This window comes from Lethenteron reissneri, chromosome 30, assembly GCF_015708825.2.
Source record: "Lethenteron reissneri isolate LAM-NWPU_2019-01 chromosome 30, ASM1570882v1, whole genome shotgun sequence".
NCBI lineage: Eukaryota > Metazoa > Chordata > Hyperoartia > Petromyzontiformes > Petromyzontidae > Lethenteron > Lethenteron reissneri.
This window is the reverse complement of record NC_083808.1, coordinates 13,402,665-13,423,071: the sequence shown is the minus strand read 5'-3', so window position 1 is coordinate 13,423,071 and position 20,407 is coordinate 13,402,665. Positions and strand designations below refer to the sequence as shown.

Genomic DNA, 20,407 nt, shown 5'->3' with positions numbered 1-20,407 from the left:
TACTCGTTTATACCAAAATGTATAAACGAGTCGACTGAGGTACATTAAAAAGAACGTGAGTGCAATCAGGGAAGGTGTTGTGGCTAGTGCTCCCAGAGTGCTAAAATTATAATTGTGCATTGCTACAAATCACGTGCATCTCCCGAGGAGTCATCCTCTTGAATTCCTCACCACCACCACTTCCATGGTCGTAAAATATTCATCAAACGTAATTCAAACACACTGTAGTAATTGTTATTACACATTTAGCATTTCCCTCCTGCAGACGACCCCCTCACCGACGACCTAATTGGTTTCTAGAAGACGATCGCAAGTCGAGCCGTCGTAAGTTTAACCCTCGTTTCCCATAAGGCTCAATTTTATAAATTGGGGTTCCATTTCTGGAAACCCATTACATACCAAAATTGACCACGGAAATAAATGAAAATAACTCGAGCAAATATTTATTGTAACATAACATAACTTTTACAAACATTTATTCAGTAAAAACAGTTACATTTGAAAATGCTTAAGTATTTTTATGCATGTGCATCATATTTCCTCTTTTCAGACAGCGAAAGGCAACATTTTTTTTTTACAAAAAAAGTAAAGAGCGTTGTGAAAGACTCACTGCTGCAACATCTTTGCAGCAGTGAACATTAGTGACGAAGATGGTTCTCAAAAAGTATTGAGAATATCCACCAGCTCTTCCAACTACAGACTTGCGCTACCACAGAGTGGATGAAATTACTATTTTTTTCAAAGAAAGGATTAGTGGGAGCCTAAAATTTTCTATAAAAGATTGCTTTCACAAGCAAATATGGTTGCTTTATTCTAATGAGATGGCTACAGCCAAGGGTGTTCAGCATCAGTTATGAGTGCCAAATGCTGTTATGAAGATGTTGACCACCACGATGAGGAAAGTTATTGACGTTGCCATGGTGTTCAGAATGTCCGAGCGGCTCCCATTTTGCCTTTGCTTCTCATTTTTCAGGTCAGAGATCACTGTGGGCAAACACAAGTGCGGGTCATGTCACTCACTCGTGCAAAACAATGAATCACGACAGTGTTTATATAGAACTATACGTTGTAACTACACATTAAGGGGCACGTAGGTATTACAATTCCATAATTATGCACAGCCAAGACCATGCATACAAAAACTAGGATTTCAGTAAGGACTTGCCTTCATCCTGATTTTAGTATAATCCCATCTCCGAGTTATACTTAGTGAACTTGTTACACTTCGGCAGCAGAGAACCGATACATTCTCACTGAGCTTATTTTAACGTTTAGCACTCACAGAGGTATTATTTCTATGTGATGAGCAGGGGGGAGGGGGAACACCCACACCACTCCCTTTGGGGTGGAGTGGGTGGTCCACGCACTCCCCACACGTGACTGTCCAGACTCAGTTCAATGACTATCAACTCAGTGGGCTCACATGACATTGACTTCTCCAAGACACAGGTTCTCTGCAAGCCATCTGGCTATCATGAGAGATTCGTTCATGAGGCGATCCAGATATACAAACACAGAGACAATTTCAACCGAGAAGATGGATTCTGGCTTAGCAATCATTGGAAGGACGTAATAAACCATTTCGGATCTTAACCGATTGTGTTCACGTTTACGGTGACTTTCAGACCGCGTTCCACTCACTGGCATTGTATTCTCCGCAGGGAATGGATTCTTTGCTCCGCTGCAAGTTTTCCCCCCACGGCTCACCCATTGACACGACGGTCAATGGTACAGTATATAATAACAAATAGTATAACATTTATATGCTTAATACAATGTACAAAGTAATATATAGTATCGTAATTGTATAGTAAACATATAGCAGTGTGATACACATTAGGGTGGGTAGAATAATACATAGTATATAATTTAATGTTGGGTTTGTCTATGGCAGTATATAGTACAGTGTATGCTCGTGTGATGTAAGAGAATAAAGTTTAGATGGAAGCATATTATATAATTTTTACGACATAGAATTGTAATGTATTACTTGCTGTTAGTAACTCAGCTTATTGTAGAGTATAGTAAGTATACAGATGATGCTATGCAGTTTATACTTTAGTTTTTTATGTAGTTTATACTTTAGTTTTCTACGTGGTTGTTTAGTAACTGCAGCCACATACTATTAACATTCTTTTCCTTTGTTAATGCTACTCCCTGCACCCTCCCTTGGTGCTGCTGATCCTGCATAATGCATAGGCATAATATGACTTTGAAACCCCCCCGCCCACCTCCTACGCATTTCCCATGAATATGCTAAATTCCTCTTGATATGCACATTCTTTTTGTTAAGGCGCTCTTCTTCCACCTCCAACCCAGCTTATATATAAGTTCCTAGCTTGACAGTGTCTCATTCTTCACCTGAAGACGGCTGCTTGCGTTGTAGCCGAAACGTCGTGAGAATTATTTAATTTTATTTTTATTATTTTATTACTTCCCTTCTACGTGACTTTACCGAAAAAACCAAGAAGAAGAAAAATGACTATCAAATCCGAAAATACTGTAACCTGCCTGTAACACACAATCTAACAACACCTGGACAGTCAACAGCAACTCACTTAGACAACCATGTACTGAGCTACCCAGTCTAGACCACGTGACCCAGTGAACCTTGTGTTCCCCACACCAGAGACAGAATTGTCACCAATGAGAGTTATAAACTCGCGAGGTTGACCGACCCCAAGATTTAAAAAGCAAATCTTGCACAGACTCACTTAGCCCAAGGGTCCAAAACTGCGCCCTCTCAACAGCCATGCTGTCAAGTTTAGCTCTCGAAGAACCCAGCACCAGGCGCCTCTCTGGGACAACACGTCCGGACGGGTGGTTAGGCGTCACGCCTGATCTACCTGTAGGGCCAGAAGGTCCGAGAACCACGACCTCCTTGGGCAATCGGGTGCCATCAGAACCACTGTGGCTGCACTTCCGAATAACTTTGCCAGAACGTGCAGAATTAGAGGGAACGGGGGAAAGACGTACCCTAGGCAACCTTCCCACAGGAACTGAGAGCATCCGTTGCTCATGGTCCCTGACAGAGGAACAGGGATGTTCGCGTTCGACGCAAAGCAGTAGACGTCTGGTGTCCCGAACCGACATGCAACCTCATTGAACATCTCAACGTGAAGCGACCCCTCTCTGGGGTCCAGTTTCTTGCAACCGAGCCTGTCCACTAATGGATTCTGTACGTCCGCGAGGTGTGGAGCCACCAGACGCATCTGGTGTGCCTCCGTCCATTGAAAAAAGAGGTGACGTTGCAACGCACCAGCAGCACTCAACTCCGCCAGTTATATATTGACCAGTCGATTTGCCTTCAATTCGAGGAAACTGATGCTCAACTTCACTTCCTCGGGTGAAAACACCCCCTAGAGCACCCGGTGTAAGCAGCGCACTTCCCTGCCCTGCAGGTTGGTATCTGTCTCCATGGTCACCAGTTCCTGAAAGAACCCTAGGGGTGACCCTAACTGCAATATACGAAATGAGCTATAACAACGGTTACAATTACTACTGACCAAGACTAATTAGAGGATCTATTGAAATTGAGAGAAATAAAAATAATTGTAACCGTTCTGATAGCTACAGGCTTAGTGCTGCTTAGAAGCGTATTATCAAGTAATGCACTGTCTAATTGCATACCTATACAGGTTACCATACGTCGATGGTGATTAACTGTGAGCGGTCAATAATAGGGATTGCAATTTTTTGGGCCACAAGTCACATCATATTTACCCCCATATTTATGACCGAAACCGGAAGATTTCTCCACAATTCTGGCTGTCGCCTGATGAGGCTAGCTGTAATTATTTGCAAAATGTCATGGTACTCTAATTGTGAATGTTGTGGGTTTACTCTCCAACACACCGGTGTGCTGAACTAGTAACCAATTGGCATATTTTGTTTACGTGACAAACATTACTAATTGGCTGGGTCGTATGGTGGCAGGTTTAATGAGACATTTATATTTACGCCATCCAACCCCCTTCCCCCAAAACAACTCTATTAGGAATAATACTGGTCGTGAAAGCCTAGGTGTAAACTGAAAATTAAGAAAATTATTAATAAAGTGATGGTGTAATTTAATCAATAACTTTTTAAATGGATAATACAGCTATTTAATTACAACTCGAATTATATATGTAACATTTTTTACATGAGTGATGATAATCACAATATGAAATTTAGTAAAACGAACGATACTTTAAAGCACTCATGATGATCATACTTGCTCATCAGTGGTCAGTTGCCACCTTATTGCTCTTCTATCACTACTACCATGGTTAATGTTCCTCTGAAACTTCTGTCATTGTTCCCTTCACCCATGTTGAGGTCTAGCAGACTGATTGTATTGACTCATCCACACTGGACTCAAACACCACAATGTGGTTCACAACACTTCCCAGTCTGGCTCTTCCCTCGCACTGCTCCACTTTGGAATTCCTTCCCATCCTCTCTTTTCCCCAAGCTCTTATAATCTCTCTCAATTCAAGAAACGTGTTAACTCTTACCTATAGGTATAACTGCTTAACCCAAGCTAATAATGGATTGATGTTTGCATCGTCCTTGTACCGTTCAACTTTTGGCAGCTATAAAATAGACTGTATCTGGTGTAGACCAATCAGTTTCAAGGACAATGCATACATTATCAAAGTTTATTTGTTTGCATCTTTTACCACAAGTATGTGGGGTGAATTCAGGATTGGTAATACGTGTCTATATTCTTTGGTTCTTTCGGTAAAGTCACGTAGATAGAAAAAATGAACATAAAGTGAATAAACATATCACAACGTTTCGATCACAACACAAGCAGTCGTCATCAGGCAAAGGAGTTAGCCTCTAAAGTCAAACTGTTTATAAAGGTTTGGGGATGGGCGTAGCCCAAGTGCAATGCCAATGCAGCAACAATTCCAACGCAGCAGCAATGCCAATGCAGCAAAGGGCCGCCAAAAAATCCCTGCACCCCGCTCCACACACCACACTGCTGACGGTGGAGTTTGGTTGACAAGATACGCGACACCATAGAGCTCAATGCATCTCCGTCCATGAACACCTAACCAGTGAACTCAAACACGTACACCAAGCTCTCAAGGCGAATGGACAGTCTGAATACACAATCCGCAAAGCCATCACCCCAACCGTGAGGAAGGAGCCATCTGAGGATCCAATCAAAACCAACACCCTGCCATACATCGCAGGGGTAACCAAAAATATGTCCAAAATCATGAACAAACACAAGATCCAGGTCCCATTTAGCACAGAACATACAGTAATAGGGTTTCACCCTTTTATCTGGCAACAAAACTGACACCTTTTTACAAGGGATTATGTTTGCATTAAGCACAACACTTGCGGTCAAAACGCAAATATAAAGACAACTCTGATAATGGACAAACTGTCCTTGAAATTGATTGGTCCACACCCGAGACAGCTTTTTTTAGAGTCCAGTCTCACATGGTGTTGGACCAGATGACGCCAAAAGGCGCACAACTCAAAGACAACGCACCATCAGAGTATTGAGAGCTCGGGGTGAAGCATTTACACCATGATACCTCCTTTGCCAGTAGCAAGATATAGTAATAGGTTTTTACCCTTTTATCTGGCAACAAAACTGACACATTTTTACAAAGGTGTGGACCAATCAATTTCAAGGACAGTGCATCCATTATCAGTTGTCTTTTTGTTTGCATTTTGACCGCAAGTGTTATGGTTAATGCAAACATGATTCCTTGTAAAAAAGTGTGTTTTGTTGCCAGATAAAAGGGTAAAAACCTATTACTATATCTTGCTACTGGCAAAGGAGGTCTCATAGTGTAAAAAGTACATACAATTCGTGATCTGATCTCATCTCGGCGTCTACAAAATAAGCTGTAACTGTGGCAGCAGTTACATTGGGGAAACTAAGCGACATGTCTCGGACCGTGTTCGTGAACCTAAGGCAGATTTGAAACACGGTAGGACCAATACTTCTGCCGTGGCTGATCATTATTTAATGCGGCTGGCTCACACGAAATTTATTTCTCGATGATGGTACTTTCCAAGCCTACTGGCTATCAACAAAGATTCGTTCATGAAGCCATCCATATGTAGAGTAGTGAGATTATGTCGTGTCATCTGGAGAGGAGTGGTATGACGTGATGTGATGATGTCATGTCATCGAGGCGGTGGGGTACTTAAGGGGGACCCTGGGACGAGGGCGAGGTCGCCGGAGGGAGAGTGAAGTGTCCGCCATGGGAAGAGGAACGAGAGCCTGCATGGGAACTCCCCAGCCGCCGACGACGAAAGGCTAGAGGGGTAGAGGCCTCACCTCGTCGCCGGGCGGTGATGGGTAAGTCCCCGCCCGGGGCAGACGAGGTAGTAGGCAAGTGAAGCCATACCGGGGCGTAGATAGTTGGAAGCAGTTCCACGTGCAGGCCAGAGTTCTGACGCGCACCATAACGGGTGTAGGCGTCGAGTGTAAAGGGTAACCAGTCAGTGAGTGTGCAGTACACAGAGCCCTTACCTGAAGTTCCATCTCCATGTGGTTCTACAAGTCTCCTGGGTGTCAAGAATTACTACACAACACGTATATACAGAAACAATTTCAACCGAGAGGAAGGTTAGACTCAACAATCATTGGAAAGATGTCATCAACCACTTTGGGTCGAGACTTGACTTGTGTTTTCTTGTCAATCAACCTCCACCGTCAGCAGTGTGGTGTGTGGAGTGGGGTGCAGAGATTTCTTGGCGGCCCTTTGCTGCATTGGCATTGTTGCTGCATTGGCATTGTGGCTGCATTGGCATTGGTGCACCGCCCATGCTCCTGGTGCCTGCTGATACACTTGGGCTACGCCCATCCCCAAACCTTTATAAACAGTTTGCCTTTAGAGGCTAACTCCTTTGCCTGATGACGACCGCTTGTGTTGTGATGGAAACGTCGTGATATTTTTATTCACTTTATTTTTATTACTTTTTATATCTACGTGACTTTACCGAAATAACTAAAGAATATGAATTTCCTGCAGTCACTAAAGTTTTGAGTCAACATTTAATACGTGTATATTTGGTGTTTGAAACTTCGTAACACATGCATTGTCAGAAATGGTAAGGATGCTGAGATTGCAACACTATGCCACCACTCAATATCACACACAACGATATCCAGGCACGATCAAACTTTAGGGTAATGTAATGCTAGTGAGAATTGACAAGGTCAGCACAGCAGTCAAAGAGTATTGTGTGCTCACTTTCATTTGCATAGCTGATATGAATCACAGTAAATAGAAAATTCCAAATACCTCAGTGAACGAATTAAAGAAAATGTTAAGGGTTCTTACAGTGAGGTGGTTACAAAATTTGAATGGACTATGATACGTGGGAATCTGCACATGGACAAAAAATTGGTAAATGTCAAAACGTATTGCTATATTCTACATTTTATCAGACGCCCGGAACATAAGTCGCACCCTAAAGCGTGCATCTTATAATTGGCAGGATTGCAGTACTGCAGGGAGTTGTCTTCTAGAAGGTGATTATGAACGTGCTGCGTTACAATGGGGCAGTGATGTCTTCTGGCTCTGGTCTTCTAACCTTTGGGTAACTGAATAGACGACCCCTGGAATTCAAGTTCAGTGTGCTAACCATTACACCGAGGGAGCATTCTGTTGTTTAATATAAAACTAAAATAGTACCCGTGGAAACGGGATGTCAGAACTCATAAAGCTCTGGATTCAGTTGAGCGTCATTAACGAATAACCATGTAGAGTATCGATAACTAATCCGAGGATCTGAAGGGAAAGAAAATCGATTACGGAATGAAGAGCTCTTAATGGGATACGTTCCATGTCTATTGAGTAAATAGGATTCATAAAAATAACCACTGCGTGCCACAGTTTACATGCATTTGTCAATTTGAGAATGATTTACTGCGGAGTAATTGGTTTCTACAATAATAAGTGAACACTGTTGGCTTTTCACAAAGGTATAATTACTTCATGGTCCCCATAATAGATGAGTTGACCTCAAAGTGAAATTTAAACTTACTCTAATCCCAACACCACCCATTCAGATACAGAAACATTAAAACATTAACACACAATTATAGAGTAATATTAACCAGTGACATGGAAGTGGCATTCGTGTGCGTAAGAGTCGATCATTCTATAACACCCGCTACAGGAGAACTCATCTTATTACAACCCTATTACCAGTGACTTCTATTATCTGTGGCAACTGTAGGGTCTGCAAAAACTCCTATTATAATATCCGTGACCATATTCCTATTATCTGCGGCTTTTTCTATCCTTTACAGAATGACCTATCCTTCACATATGTTTGTGAATAGGTTTTGAGTGGCAATTGTAACCGATGATACGTGATTATCCACACTAATTTTAATTAGTGGAATAAAATCAGATAACCTGCAGAAAATAAGATGCAAAATGTTGGTCTCCCACATCACCACAGATAAAAGTTCTATATATCTACTTGGAAATAAAAGCACAAAAGGTTGCATGAGTTTACCAATACAGATGAGGAATAACCCGACGAGAATCTGCAGGGAGATGGATAGAGCCAGCATGCCCAGGAGAAGCTTGAAGTACTTGAATTCTGTTCCAGAATCCATCACCGACTTCAGCTGTGAAGCGTTTGCCATGAGCAGGGCCACGTCCAGGAAGCTCTGTGCCACGGTCTTCACCGACGAATACCGCTTCAGGTTTTTCATGTAATCTGCCTGCATAGAGACCACACAGTTCAATCTAGCGCTTGATTTCTCGTAATTTTCCAGCTCGGTGGTAGACTAAAGAAGGCATGATTGTATGTTGAACTTCTTTTGCACCGTATGTAGCCAACCATACTAATCGGAGGTGCGGAGAAAGAATAAACTGAGCACAAAACGCAGTTCTAAAGAAATGAGCTTTCAACTTAGATTTGAAAGTGCATAGCTCCAGTGGCTTCCGAATTTCGGAAGAGCGTTCCAGACGGCCGCAGAAGCGCATCTGAAAGTGTGCAATGCAATGACCGTCTTTGTTGGATGGTTTGCCAAAAGCCACTATTAGCCACGGTCATCGCGAGAGGTATACTGGATGTGCTTGGTGTGGAAATATTTTCTGGATCCCTGATCCGGACTCAGATTAAATGAAGGCCTGGTTAACTCTCCATTATCCATGCCCATGACAAAGAATGTGGAATTTCTACTGCTGGCTCATGGTTGTCAGCATATTACTTTAATCCTAAGCTGTATGTCTATCTATACCATCCACTTATATCGGTATCTTATACCCATTATCTGTACTGTATGTGTACACTACACGTACTGTATGTCACCATTGTACCACTTACGACTATGCATGTGTTCTATTCTCAATAGCATTGCAAGTAGTCACACTCTGGGTGCATGGGCATGGTTATAGAATAAACAGTATTATGGTTAGAGAATTACAATTACAGTATGTAATTACAATGAGTCATCCTTTACAATGCACAGTGCTAAAACCCCTCCAATGGAATATATCACAACCTAACAATTTAAAGCCAAGCTGGAAGTCTAGAACAAGTCAAGAACATTTATATAACGATCAAAAACAACCTTTGGGTCTTTTACCTGTAAGATGCAACAGCACGTGTGTCAAACAGCAATTCTTCAACTGAGTCGCCATTAACCCTGTGACTGGTGTACAAGTGCGGTCAATCAATAACCCTGCCAGCCCCCTACAGGCCCAAATCCGTTATCGCATGCTGGTGTACACACATGCATCGATGTACTACACAGCACACCAGGACTTTCACAGAACCACACTTTACTCCCCTGCTGCACAAGGAAATAATTAAAAGAGTGGTCCATTCCTAATGTGCCACACTAGTTCTCGCGGTAAGCGCGCTGCGCTACGAAAGCGGCAACTCGAGTTTGAGTTTTTCTCACGGCCAACACCAGTGACGATTATCTGAGCCGGTCCTGAGCCTACCTAGGTCGACTCAGCCTCAAATGAGTACTGAGCGCGGTGTGTAATCGTCATCACTAGAGATAAAGGTGGTCGGGCGTGGAGCTGGCCAACCACCCCCTCGTGCACTGTTCCAGCCTTGATAGTATTTGCTACTCGCTAACAGCCCTTTCCCCAACAGTCTGTTAAGGCAATATGGGAGGTTGTTGTCTTTGTGTGTGTGCGTGTGGAGGGAGCGGTAGTGCAACGGTTAGCATGCTATGCTACCGCGGCGACCAAAGTTAAATTCCCACTCACGATCAACACCAGTGATGATTATCTGAATTGGACCTGGGCTTCCCCTTGGTCATCTCAGGCTCGTGCCTGGTGCAGTGTGTAAACATCACCTGGTGCAGTGTGTAAATACCACCTCTGGGGAAACAAAGGGAGCAGGGGTGGTGCTGGCCACTCACCCCTTCCTATGCCGTTCCGGCCTTCATAGGTGCTGCTCAGTAACAGCACTTGCCCCAACAGCCTGTTAAGGCCATATGGGGAATCGCTGTCATTGAGGTGTGTCTGCAATTGTGGTGACTCATTGCCCCCCCCCCCTCCTACAAGCTAGCATCAGAACTCATAAGTGAAAGTAAATGTTACATGCAAATGTGCACATTTGATTTTTAATGAGTTTAACAATGCTTCCCTTTTGTTGAACCCGAACACATTCAACAATACTTAACGTACGGGTGTTTAAATACATTGTATTGTGTTCCGACTTACGTACGGGTCTCAGGAATGAATTAGGTTCGTAACCCGAGGAGATTGCCCATACATATAAATGACAGCAAGAAAATACCTTCAAAGTTTGTATATAAATATCAAAGCTATGAATTGTAAAGGAATATAAGAATAAGTTACTACTCTCGGTTAGAAACTGGCTTCAATAATCTCTGGAGAAGCCCCTCTTGGAGAAAAAACCCAAATCATACATGCGAGTTCTGCTTTCACTTCAAAACTATGAATGAATGAACATTCATCACTGTTTGTAAAATGTATTTAGGTGAATTCCCCTTTAAGGCTCTGTATAGGTGGTTACATAATGTATAGTGGGTCACGTGACTTCTAAGCTAACAAGAGTCAAATTGTCAAGCTGGTTGGTTAACTAATCATTAGCGAGTGCCTGTACGCACTGCCTACCTTTGCTCAACACACAGGTGTGTAAAGGCAGCATGCACATTTCAAATGAAACATGAGTAAGCAAACCATGTTGTCGATTTGCTAATAGCACTCATAATGCACTTGTTACACGACTATACCGAGTTATGGTTATTCAGCTCGATTCACAAGTCCTATGGAACTGCTCCAACCACAGGAATGTGGACCTTCAAGAAATGACTCGGGAGCATGAAAAGACATGAAGCGCTTCGCTATACGCCACTTGTTTTACCATAGGGGACACTGTCGACTAATGCACAATAACTTTGTTGCTTACACCCGATGTGAAATCCATTAAATCGAGAAACACAGGGGCAGACATCACTGAAATAATTACTGAACTTGGGGGGGGGGGGGGGGGGGAGGGTCAGGACCCCCACATTGTTTTAAACTGCAGACTCACCGAATATTCGCGAGGGGCATTTTCACCAGAGCCGTAACCAGACTCCAGCAGGCCAGGGCCCACTGATGTGCTGTTGCGAGCTGCGTTCCCCTCCATGGCTTGAGCAAAGTGGAAGATGTAAGTGTTATAAGCGCTATCAGAAAGCGTGTGTACATAGCAGACACACACACCTGTGCTGTATGGCTCTTGCTGAGAAGCAACAAAGGTTAACTTATAGGGCCTTGGCACTGCTGGGTATTTTTTTTTATCACCCACTCTGATAGGTTGACAGCAATGAGCCAAGTGCTGCCAGGTAATTAAAAAAAATCCCAATGAGTCATGTTTATGGGAGGTGGAGAAGTTATTCTTTTGGATGATGTATTCCTGCTTAAAAGCGGTACATACGCCGTATACGTGCAGATAATTAATATGTAACACGATTTTTGTTCCTGGGTAGGAAGTGTTTTCTAATTGCTTATGCCTCAAAAGTATAGAAAATGGCTATTATTCCCCACGAACTTTGCTTTTGTGACCAGGACTTTACGTGAAGGAATGACACAAATGCACACGTTTTCTCATTGAAAATAGGTAAATTTCAAATATCACTGTCCTGGTCACAAAAGCAAAGTTTGTGGGGAATAATAGCCATTTTCTGTACTCTTAAGGCATAAGCAATTAGAAAATAACACTTACTATTCAGGAACAAAAATATGTTTTGTTAGTGTATAATTATTGCATAAACACTTTATTAAAGTCATGTGGTTTTTAAACGGGGGTTTTCAGTCTTTTCCTCCATGTTTTTCTGGAAATACCATTGATTTTTTAAAAGTTTAAAACGTTTCCGTATGAAAGGTGACGACTAAGCTTTTTAACAGTCAAAATAACAAATAAAGTAGTGTTTCTGAATATATTTACTATATATCAGTTTACAGTCCAATGCTGCATGCGTTTGAATATATAAATAAAGTAAAATAGTTGCGAGACTATTTTAACTCTTGTAGACACTCGAATAAATGATCGGCTAAAATAAAAAATATTTTCATTTAATGTAAACGAGCAGCCCCACACATTCTTTGGAAGTGGCTGGCCAGTTGGCCCTGGTCAGTTGGCCAATCGGCCATTCTATTTTTTATTGAATATCATGCACATTAAATATAGAACACATATTTTCGTCGACATACCGGTGGAAGCACCCATTGCTGAACGATACTCCCGCCACCCCCATCTGACCCCTGCAGGGTGCCCCCAACCCCACAGGCCACCATGCCCAATCACGGCTCCCCTTCGTGTACCCTTCCCTTGACCCCACCAACCTGCACCTCTCACCCTCGCGGACCTCTTACTGCGCCCCAAACCCCTCCCCCAACGGAGCCCCCCATGCATCCTCCCCCCACCTGTGCTTCCCCCGCTCCCCTCTATTTCACTCCCGCACGCTGGGTGTCGGCACCCCACAACAGGTGATATTCATCTGCTCGGCAAGGAAGACATGGATCAGAAATATATTATTGCAGGATTCATAAAATAGCATTTGCCTTGTTTGGATGAGGAGTTCTCACGACAAACAGACTAGGAGCCTGGCTCTACATCTTTGCAAGGAGCCGTTGACGAATTAATGTATCTAATTCCCCTCCGATTAGCACGGTTGGCTCTGCACGGTTCCAATGAAATTCAACATACGTACAAATACAATGCTTATTTTTGGCTGTTCATAATAGGGAAATTAGTGTCTCCCTGCTCAAATAATTATCAATGCAGCAGTAATTATCTCCGTTGGCAATTCGATATTACATTGACGAGGGTCAGTCCAGAATAAGACTGTTAACTTTCAACAAAGCGGGACCTCATTTAATTGAACTCAACAGGATTGGTAGGCTAAGTCAACTCTTGTATGGGATTTTGAACTTGCAACCTTATTCTATTTGCGAGTCGGGCCCTTTGCTACAGCATCATAATCCCACTGGCTGCTCCTAAAACAGCAAGCCCACAACACTGAGGGGAGCCATCAGTGTGATGCTGGCCAGGGGTACAGCATGCCCCCTACTGAACATTTAATGGCACTGAACAGCAGCAGCCCTTATAGTTTCTGGACGCGTGCCAAACTAAATACTATACAGTAATGATTTGGACCAACTCTGTTTAGCTTCAAAAGAGATTACAAAATCTGACTAAAGATTACACACAAGACACCATGCACTACAATTTAGCAATGTGGAGGCGGGACTGGTCGTTTCTCCGAGAGCTGTAATGCCACCTATCTGCAAGGACAATGATGTTCCAGGAGATGGCAGTGCAGCGAGAAGGCTGCACGTATCTATGGACTTGCAGTGCAGTAATGCTTTTTGTTAACCCTTGGCTTCCTCTCACATGCATACTCAACGACGCGAGAGTTGGAGGATTACACAAATTAAACTCCCTTTCCATGCTCATCTAGGGGCCATATCCTGGCTTGCCAGGAAAAGGCGGTACAGCAAAGAGCGGACGCATGTCAATTGTCGCTTCTCTGTTTGGATAGCGTTTCCCCCTCGCGTACATGGGTCTTCTCCAGGTGCTCCTCCAGTTTCCTCCAAAAATATAAATGCTCAATGATAAACTGAAAACAATACCCCTTGGTGTTTACGGATTGTGCAGTGATCTGAGGGACAGTTAGCATGAAATATGCTATACTAAGAAATCTGTTGTCATTATAGAAGTAAAATATATATATGGATCTGTAGCGCTTTCCAACACAGGTCTGTTTTCGGAAGTACTATTTGTTTGGAGTGAATGCATACTACTTGAGCAAGTGGCTAAGTAAACTATTTATGCATTATTTATTCCTTACCTAAAATGTATTGTGTACAATGTATGTCGCACTGTACGAAGCCAACCGTGCTAATTGGAAGGACAACTCAACACAAAAAGCAGTCCTAAAGAAATTAGTTTTCAATCAAGATGATTTAAAATTGCATAGCTTCACTGGCTTCCTAATATCTGAAAGAAGAGCATTCCAGACGGCCGCAGAAGCGCATTTGAAAGCGTGCGATGCAGTGGCTGTCTTTGTTTGATGGCTAGCCAAAAGCCGCTGCAAGGATGACCGGGATTCGCGTGGTTTATGCTCCTTGACGAGATCAGCAAGGTATTGTGGTTCTTTTGTGGCAAGCACTTTGTGTGTCATGAGTACCTTATTATGTATTCGTTCAACAACCGGAAACCAATGCAGCTCAGCGAGCACTGGATAGACATGGTCGGATCTTGCAGTACCCATCACGACATGTGCTAGAGAAGTTTGTACATACTGCAGCTTGGTAATGTTTATGTCAGACGTCCCGTAGGGTAGTGAGTTGCAATAATCAAACCTTATTGATACAATGTTACACACCACTGTGTTGGCTATATCACGACTCAAAGGTGGTCAAATGTGTCGTAGAGGCCGCATGAAAATTGCAGGACCTGACCATATTTTGCACGTGCTCAAACGACATTCTGGTTGAGTCTGGCGGGAGGCTCTTTAGACGCAGAGAAAACTGAATTCTAGAGTCTGCAAATGCCACACCTGATCCTCGCACAATTAATTTCGCAAGTGCCAGCCAGTAGAACTTCCAATTTTTCTGGATTAAGCTAATTTTGTTCCATGTGTAGGGACAGTGCGGAAAGAGAGACGGTGCGTGGGTGGAGAAAATGAGGGGATAGGGACAGTGTGTGGCCAGGTGGTTCACGAGGGATAATTACAGGAGGGAACCATGGAGGAATGTTCAGAATTGTCCGAGACAGTTTGGGAAAGAAGGCGTGGCCGAGGGCGGGGCGAGGCCATACCAGGGGGAATATAAGACAGAGGCTGAGAGAGCTCGAGGCTGCCCTGGGACCGGGATGGACTGTCTCTACGCCGCCGCTGTCTCCGTGCCGTTGCTGTCTCCATGCGGTCGTTGCTTGGGTGCTGTCCTAGCCCAAGTATCTGTTGTTATCCTAGCTCAAGTATCTGTCTTTATCCTAGCCCAAGTACCTGTTGTTATTCTAGCCCAAGCACTGTATGCTAGTGATAGCTAAGTACTGTAGGATATGAGAGTACTTTATCTGCGTGACACGCCCTAATAAAGAAGACAGAAGTTGTCTGAGAGTCATTACACATGTGTAGTGACTAACTCGGAGACGATAAGACTTGGAGGCACTTCTTTATTAACGAGCACCATCGGGATTAAAACACTTAATATTTAGTCCGTCTTTTATTGACGACGAGAAGAATGGTGAAGACAACGAGAAGAATGGTGAAGACAACGAGCAGAATGGCGACAATGGACGCACGAGGGGGATCCCACTCCAACAACAGCCCCGAGGCCCCTCACAGGGGCCCCTCTTATACCGTCAGCTTGGCATCGCTCTGCCCCCGCCTACGCCCCCTTTCTGGAACCTACTAGCGGGATCCTGGTGTGCCCCTTGTGACTTTTCCCCTAGATCTAGCCTCTCTCAAGGAACGGTGAGGGTAAAAAGTATTTGATCCCCTGCTGATTTTGTACGTTTGCCCACTGACAAAGAAATGATCAGTCTATAATTTTAATGGTAAGTTTATTTGAACAGTGAGAGACAGAATAACAACAACAAAATCCAGAAAAACGCATGTCAAAAATGTTATAAATTGATTTGCTATTTAATGAAAAAAATAAGTATTTGACCCCTCTGCAAAACATGACTTAGCACTTGGTGGCAAAACCCTTGTTGGCAATCACAGAGGTCAGACGTTTCTTGTAGTTGCACACATCTCAGGAGGGATTTTGTCCCACTCCTCTTTGCAGATTTTCTCCAAGTCATTAAGGTTTCGAGGCTGACGTTTGGCAACTCGAACCTTCAGCTCCCTCCACAGATTTTCTATGGGATTAAGGTCTGGAGACTGGCTAGGCCACTCCAGGACCTTAATGTGCTTCTTCTTGAGCCACTCCTTTGTTGCCTTGGCCGTGTGTTTTGGGTCATTAGGCATGCTGGAATACCCATCCACGACCCATTTTCAATGCCCTGGCTGAGGGAAGGCGGTTCTCACCCAAGATTTGACGGTACATGGCCCCGTCCATCGTCCCTTTGATGTGGTGAAGTTGTCCTGTCCCCTTAGCAGAAAAACACCCCCAAAGCATAATGTTTCCACCTCCATGTTTGACGGTGGGGATGGTGTTCTTGGGGTCATAGGCAGCATTCCTCCTCCAAACACGGGGAGTTGAGGTGATGCCAAAGAGCTCCATGTTGGTCTCATCTGACGCCAACACTTTCACCCAGTTGTCCTCTGACTCATTCAGATGTTCATTGGCAAACTTCAGACGGGCATGTATATGTGCTTTCTTGAACAGGAGGACCTTGTGGGTGCTGCAGGATTTCAGTCCTTCACGGCGTAGTGTGTTACCAACTGTTTTCTTGATGACTATGGTCCCAGCTGCCTTGAGATCATTGACAAGATCCTCCCGTGTAGTTCTGGGCTGATTCCTCACCGTTCTCATGATCATTGCAACTCCACGAGGTGAGATCTTGCATGGAGTCCCAGGCCGAGGGAAATTGACAATTCTTTTTTGTTTCTTCCATTTGCGAATAATCACACCAACTGTTGTCACCTTCTCACCAAGCTGCTTGGCGATGGTCTTGTAGCCCATTCCAGCCTTGTGTAATGCGAGCGTAAACGGGGTTTGCTGCTGGGCTCTGGCCCAATCATACGGCCCGGGGTATTGGGGGGCGGAGCCCAGTATGGGGGCATATGGGAGGGCCCGCCGTTCACCTCGGGTCCAATTGGAAGCGAGGTGAACGGGGGTGGAGCCAGCAGGGCGCTATGGGAAGGCCGGATCTGACGGTCCGGAAGGGGAGGAGACAGGATCACGTGGAAAAGAGGATATAGGTGGGAGCCCGGAAGGGCTCCGGGTCAGTTGTTGGAGTGAAGAAGCTGGACCACGTTGGGTGGCCGGAGGGGATCCGCGCCATCAGCCACGTGGCTGGAGGAGCTTCGGCACACCGTCGGCCAGCGGTGTGCGGAGTGGGGGGGGGGGGCGGAAGGACTGACGAGGGAGCGTGTGCGGGGCGCGCGTGAGGAGACGCTGGTCCGCTGTCAGGACCAGCGGGGTGCGAGCAAGAAGCTAAATAAAGAGCAACGGAGACCAGCAGTGTGTGACGAAGTCAATTATTACATTGGGGTCAGAAGTGCTTCGAGATGTGAAAACATCTCAAGAAGAAAAATCAACCTACGCCTTCTTCAGAGGACGACGAGGACCTTCCTCCAGCGGTATTAATGGTATTTCATCCCCTGCTGATTTTGTACGTTTGCCCACTGACAAAGAAATGATCAGTCTATAATTTCAATGGTAGGTTTATTTGAACAATGAGAGACAGAATAACAACAAAATCCAGAAAAAGGCATGTCAAAATTTGTATAAAATGATTTGCATTTTAATGAGGGAAAAAAGTATTTGACCCCCTCTCAATCAGAAAGATTTCTGGCTCACAGGTGTCTTTTATACAGGTAACGAGCTGAGATTAGGAGCACACTCTTAAAGGGAGTGCTCCTAGTCTCAGCTTGTTACCTGTATAAAAAACACCTGTTCACAGAAGCAATCAATCAGATTCCAAACTCTCCACCATGGCCAAGACCAGAGCTCTCCAATGATGCCAGGAACAAAATTGTAGACCTACACAAGGCTGGAATGGGCTACAAGACCATCGCCAAGCAGCTTGGTGAGAAGGTGACAACAGTTGGTGCAATTATTAGCAAATGGAAGAAACACAAAAAAACTGTCAATCTCCCTCGGCCTGGGGCTCCATGCAAGATCTCACCTCGTGGAGTTGCAATGATCATGAGAACGGTGAGGAATTAGCTCAGAACTACACGGGAGGATCTTGTCAATGATCTCAAGGCAGCTGGGACCATAGTCACCAAGAAAACAGTTGGTAACACACTACGCCGTGAAGGACTGAAATCCTGCAGCGTCCGCAAGGTCCCCCTGCTCAAGAAAGCACATATACATGCCCGTCTGAAGTTTGCCAATGAACATCTGAATGATTCAGAGGACAACTGGGTGAAAGTGTTGTGGTCAGATGAGACCAAAATGGAGCTTTTTGGCATTAACTCAACTCGCCGTGTTTGGAGGAGGAATGCTGCCTATGATCCCAAGAACACCATCCCCACCGTCAAACATGGAGGTGGAAACATTATGCTTTGGGGGTGTTTTTCTGCTAAGGGGACAGGTCAACTTCACCGCATCAAAGGGACGATGGACGGGGCCATGTACTGTCAAATCTTGGGTGAGAACCTCCTTCCCTCAGCCAGGGCATTGAAAATGAGTCGTGGATGGATATTCCTGCATGACAATGACCCAATACACACGGCCAAGGCAACAAAGGAGTGGCTCAAGAAGAAGCACATTAAGGTCCTGGAGTGGCCTAACCAGTCTCCAGACCTTAATCCCATAGAAAATCTGTGGAGGGAGCTGAAGGTTCGAGTTGCCAAACGTCAGCCTCGAAACCTTAATGACTTGGAGAAGACCTGCAAAGAGGAGTGGGACAAAATCCCTCCTGAGATGTGTGCAAACCTGGTGGCCAACTAAAGAAAAGTCTGACCTCTGTGATTGCCAACAAGGTTTTTGCCACCAAGTGCTAAGTCATGTTTTGCAGTGGGGTCAAATACTTATTTCTTTCATTAAAATGCCAATCAATTAATACAATTTTTGGCATGCGTTTTTCTGGATTTTGTTGTTGTTATTCTGGCTCTCACTGTTCAAATAAACCTACCATTAAAATTATAGACTGATTATTTCTTTGTCAGTGGGCAAACGTACAAAATCAGCAGGGGATCAAATACTTTTTCCCTCACTGTACACCAACTAGGCACGGCACAGGCGGTGACTATTCATCACGAACTGTGATTGACCATATAGGTATGACTCAATCCACTTCAGTGCCATACCCGATTCACTGAACCTTGATCATGGTCGATGGTGTCGAAGATGGCTGAGAGATCGAGGCCAATCAACGCTGCGGCGCACCGGTGATCCATGACCTTGTGGAGGTTATTAGTGATCTTGAGTAGAGCCGTCTCAGTGCTATGGGACTTCCAGTGTGCCTAATGCTATAGGCTGAATCTGCCTGTCGCAGCGATGTGGGGAAGTAATCGTTTGAAAGGTGTTTTCCTTCCTCCACAACTCTCATTAGCAGGGTTGGCTACGTACGATGTGAACCAACTTCAAATACATACATGCAAAGTTAGAAACTGCGATCTTGATCATCACTATTTTATTGGAAAGGAAGGTCGCATGTACCGTGCACAAATCAAATTTACCAGGTGATGGGTGGTTTGAGTGCAGCACCCTTCACGACGCGCCAGAGCACGGGGGTCATGAGCCAACTTATTAAGGCACAGAGCATAGAACGATCTGCATGACTCAACAGTGAGTCAGTTGGCAGATATGCAGGCAGCTCTGTAAGTGAGTCGGGCATTCTCGGAACCAGTTTTCTTCCAAAAACGCTCCAGCCTCCTCCACGTCTGCTTTGCAGCGATTGCCTTCTTTGATGGCCAGTTACTGCGCGCTGTCTGCATTCTCAAAAGCGTTGATGTAAATGTTCTAATTGAGCTGCATATGAAACGACCGTCGATGTAGGATTTAGGCACACCGATGATGACCAGTTCTTCTGATGGATAGCATTGTGGTCCAGTCGATGATATCGTTGTGACGGTAGGGCGGAAGAACTACAGCACAATCGTGTGCGAAGCATTGCAACAAGTGACGAAAATGGTCGGGTAAAGGTCAGCATTTCCACAGCAGATCTCAGCACTGTGGGTGTGGACCTCGAGTAGTTTGAACCGGAAAATCAGCCGATCAGTAATCTCTTCTACACTTCGGATGCTGGGTCATGTCTGCTCGTGAGTCACGCCACAGTATCGGTGACGTTTGGGTGAGATAGAATTGGTTTGCCAATCCAAGCCAAGAGA

The 20,407-nt window shown here is 44.5% G+C and overlaps 1 protein-coding gene across 6 annotated transcripts in view; it reads right to left on the bottom strand.

Annotated features, from left to right (window-relative positions):
- Positions 1–433: 433 nt before the first annotated feature.
- Positions 434–20,407, bottom strand: part of LOC133349540 (ninjurin-1-like) — a 58,393-nt gene continuing 38,419 nt past the window's right edge. For 4 of the 6 annotated variants that reach the window (XM_061563086.1, XM_061563088.1, XM_061563085.1 and 1 more), the window contains exons 4-6: positions 11,503–11,600; positions 8,491–8,701; positions 434–984 (exon numbers count right to left, since the gene is read on the bottom strand). In XM_061563086.1, coding sequence (XP_061419070.1) covers positions 848–984; positions 8,491–8,701; positions 11,503–11,600 — 446 coding nt within the window. In that variant the 3' untranslated portion in view covers positions 434–847. Of the gene's footprint in view, positions 985–6,490; positions 6,543–8,490; positions 8,702–11,502; positions 11,601–12,662; positions 12,709–20,407 lie in introns of those variants that run through there. The other 2 variants (XM_061563089.1, XM_061563090.1) reach the window with 2 other exon arrangements.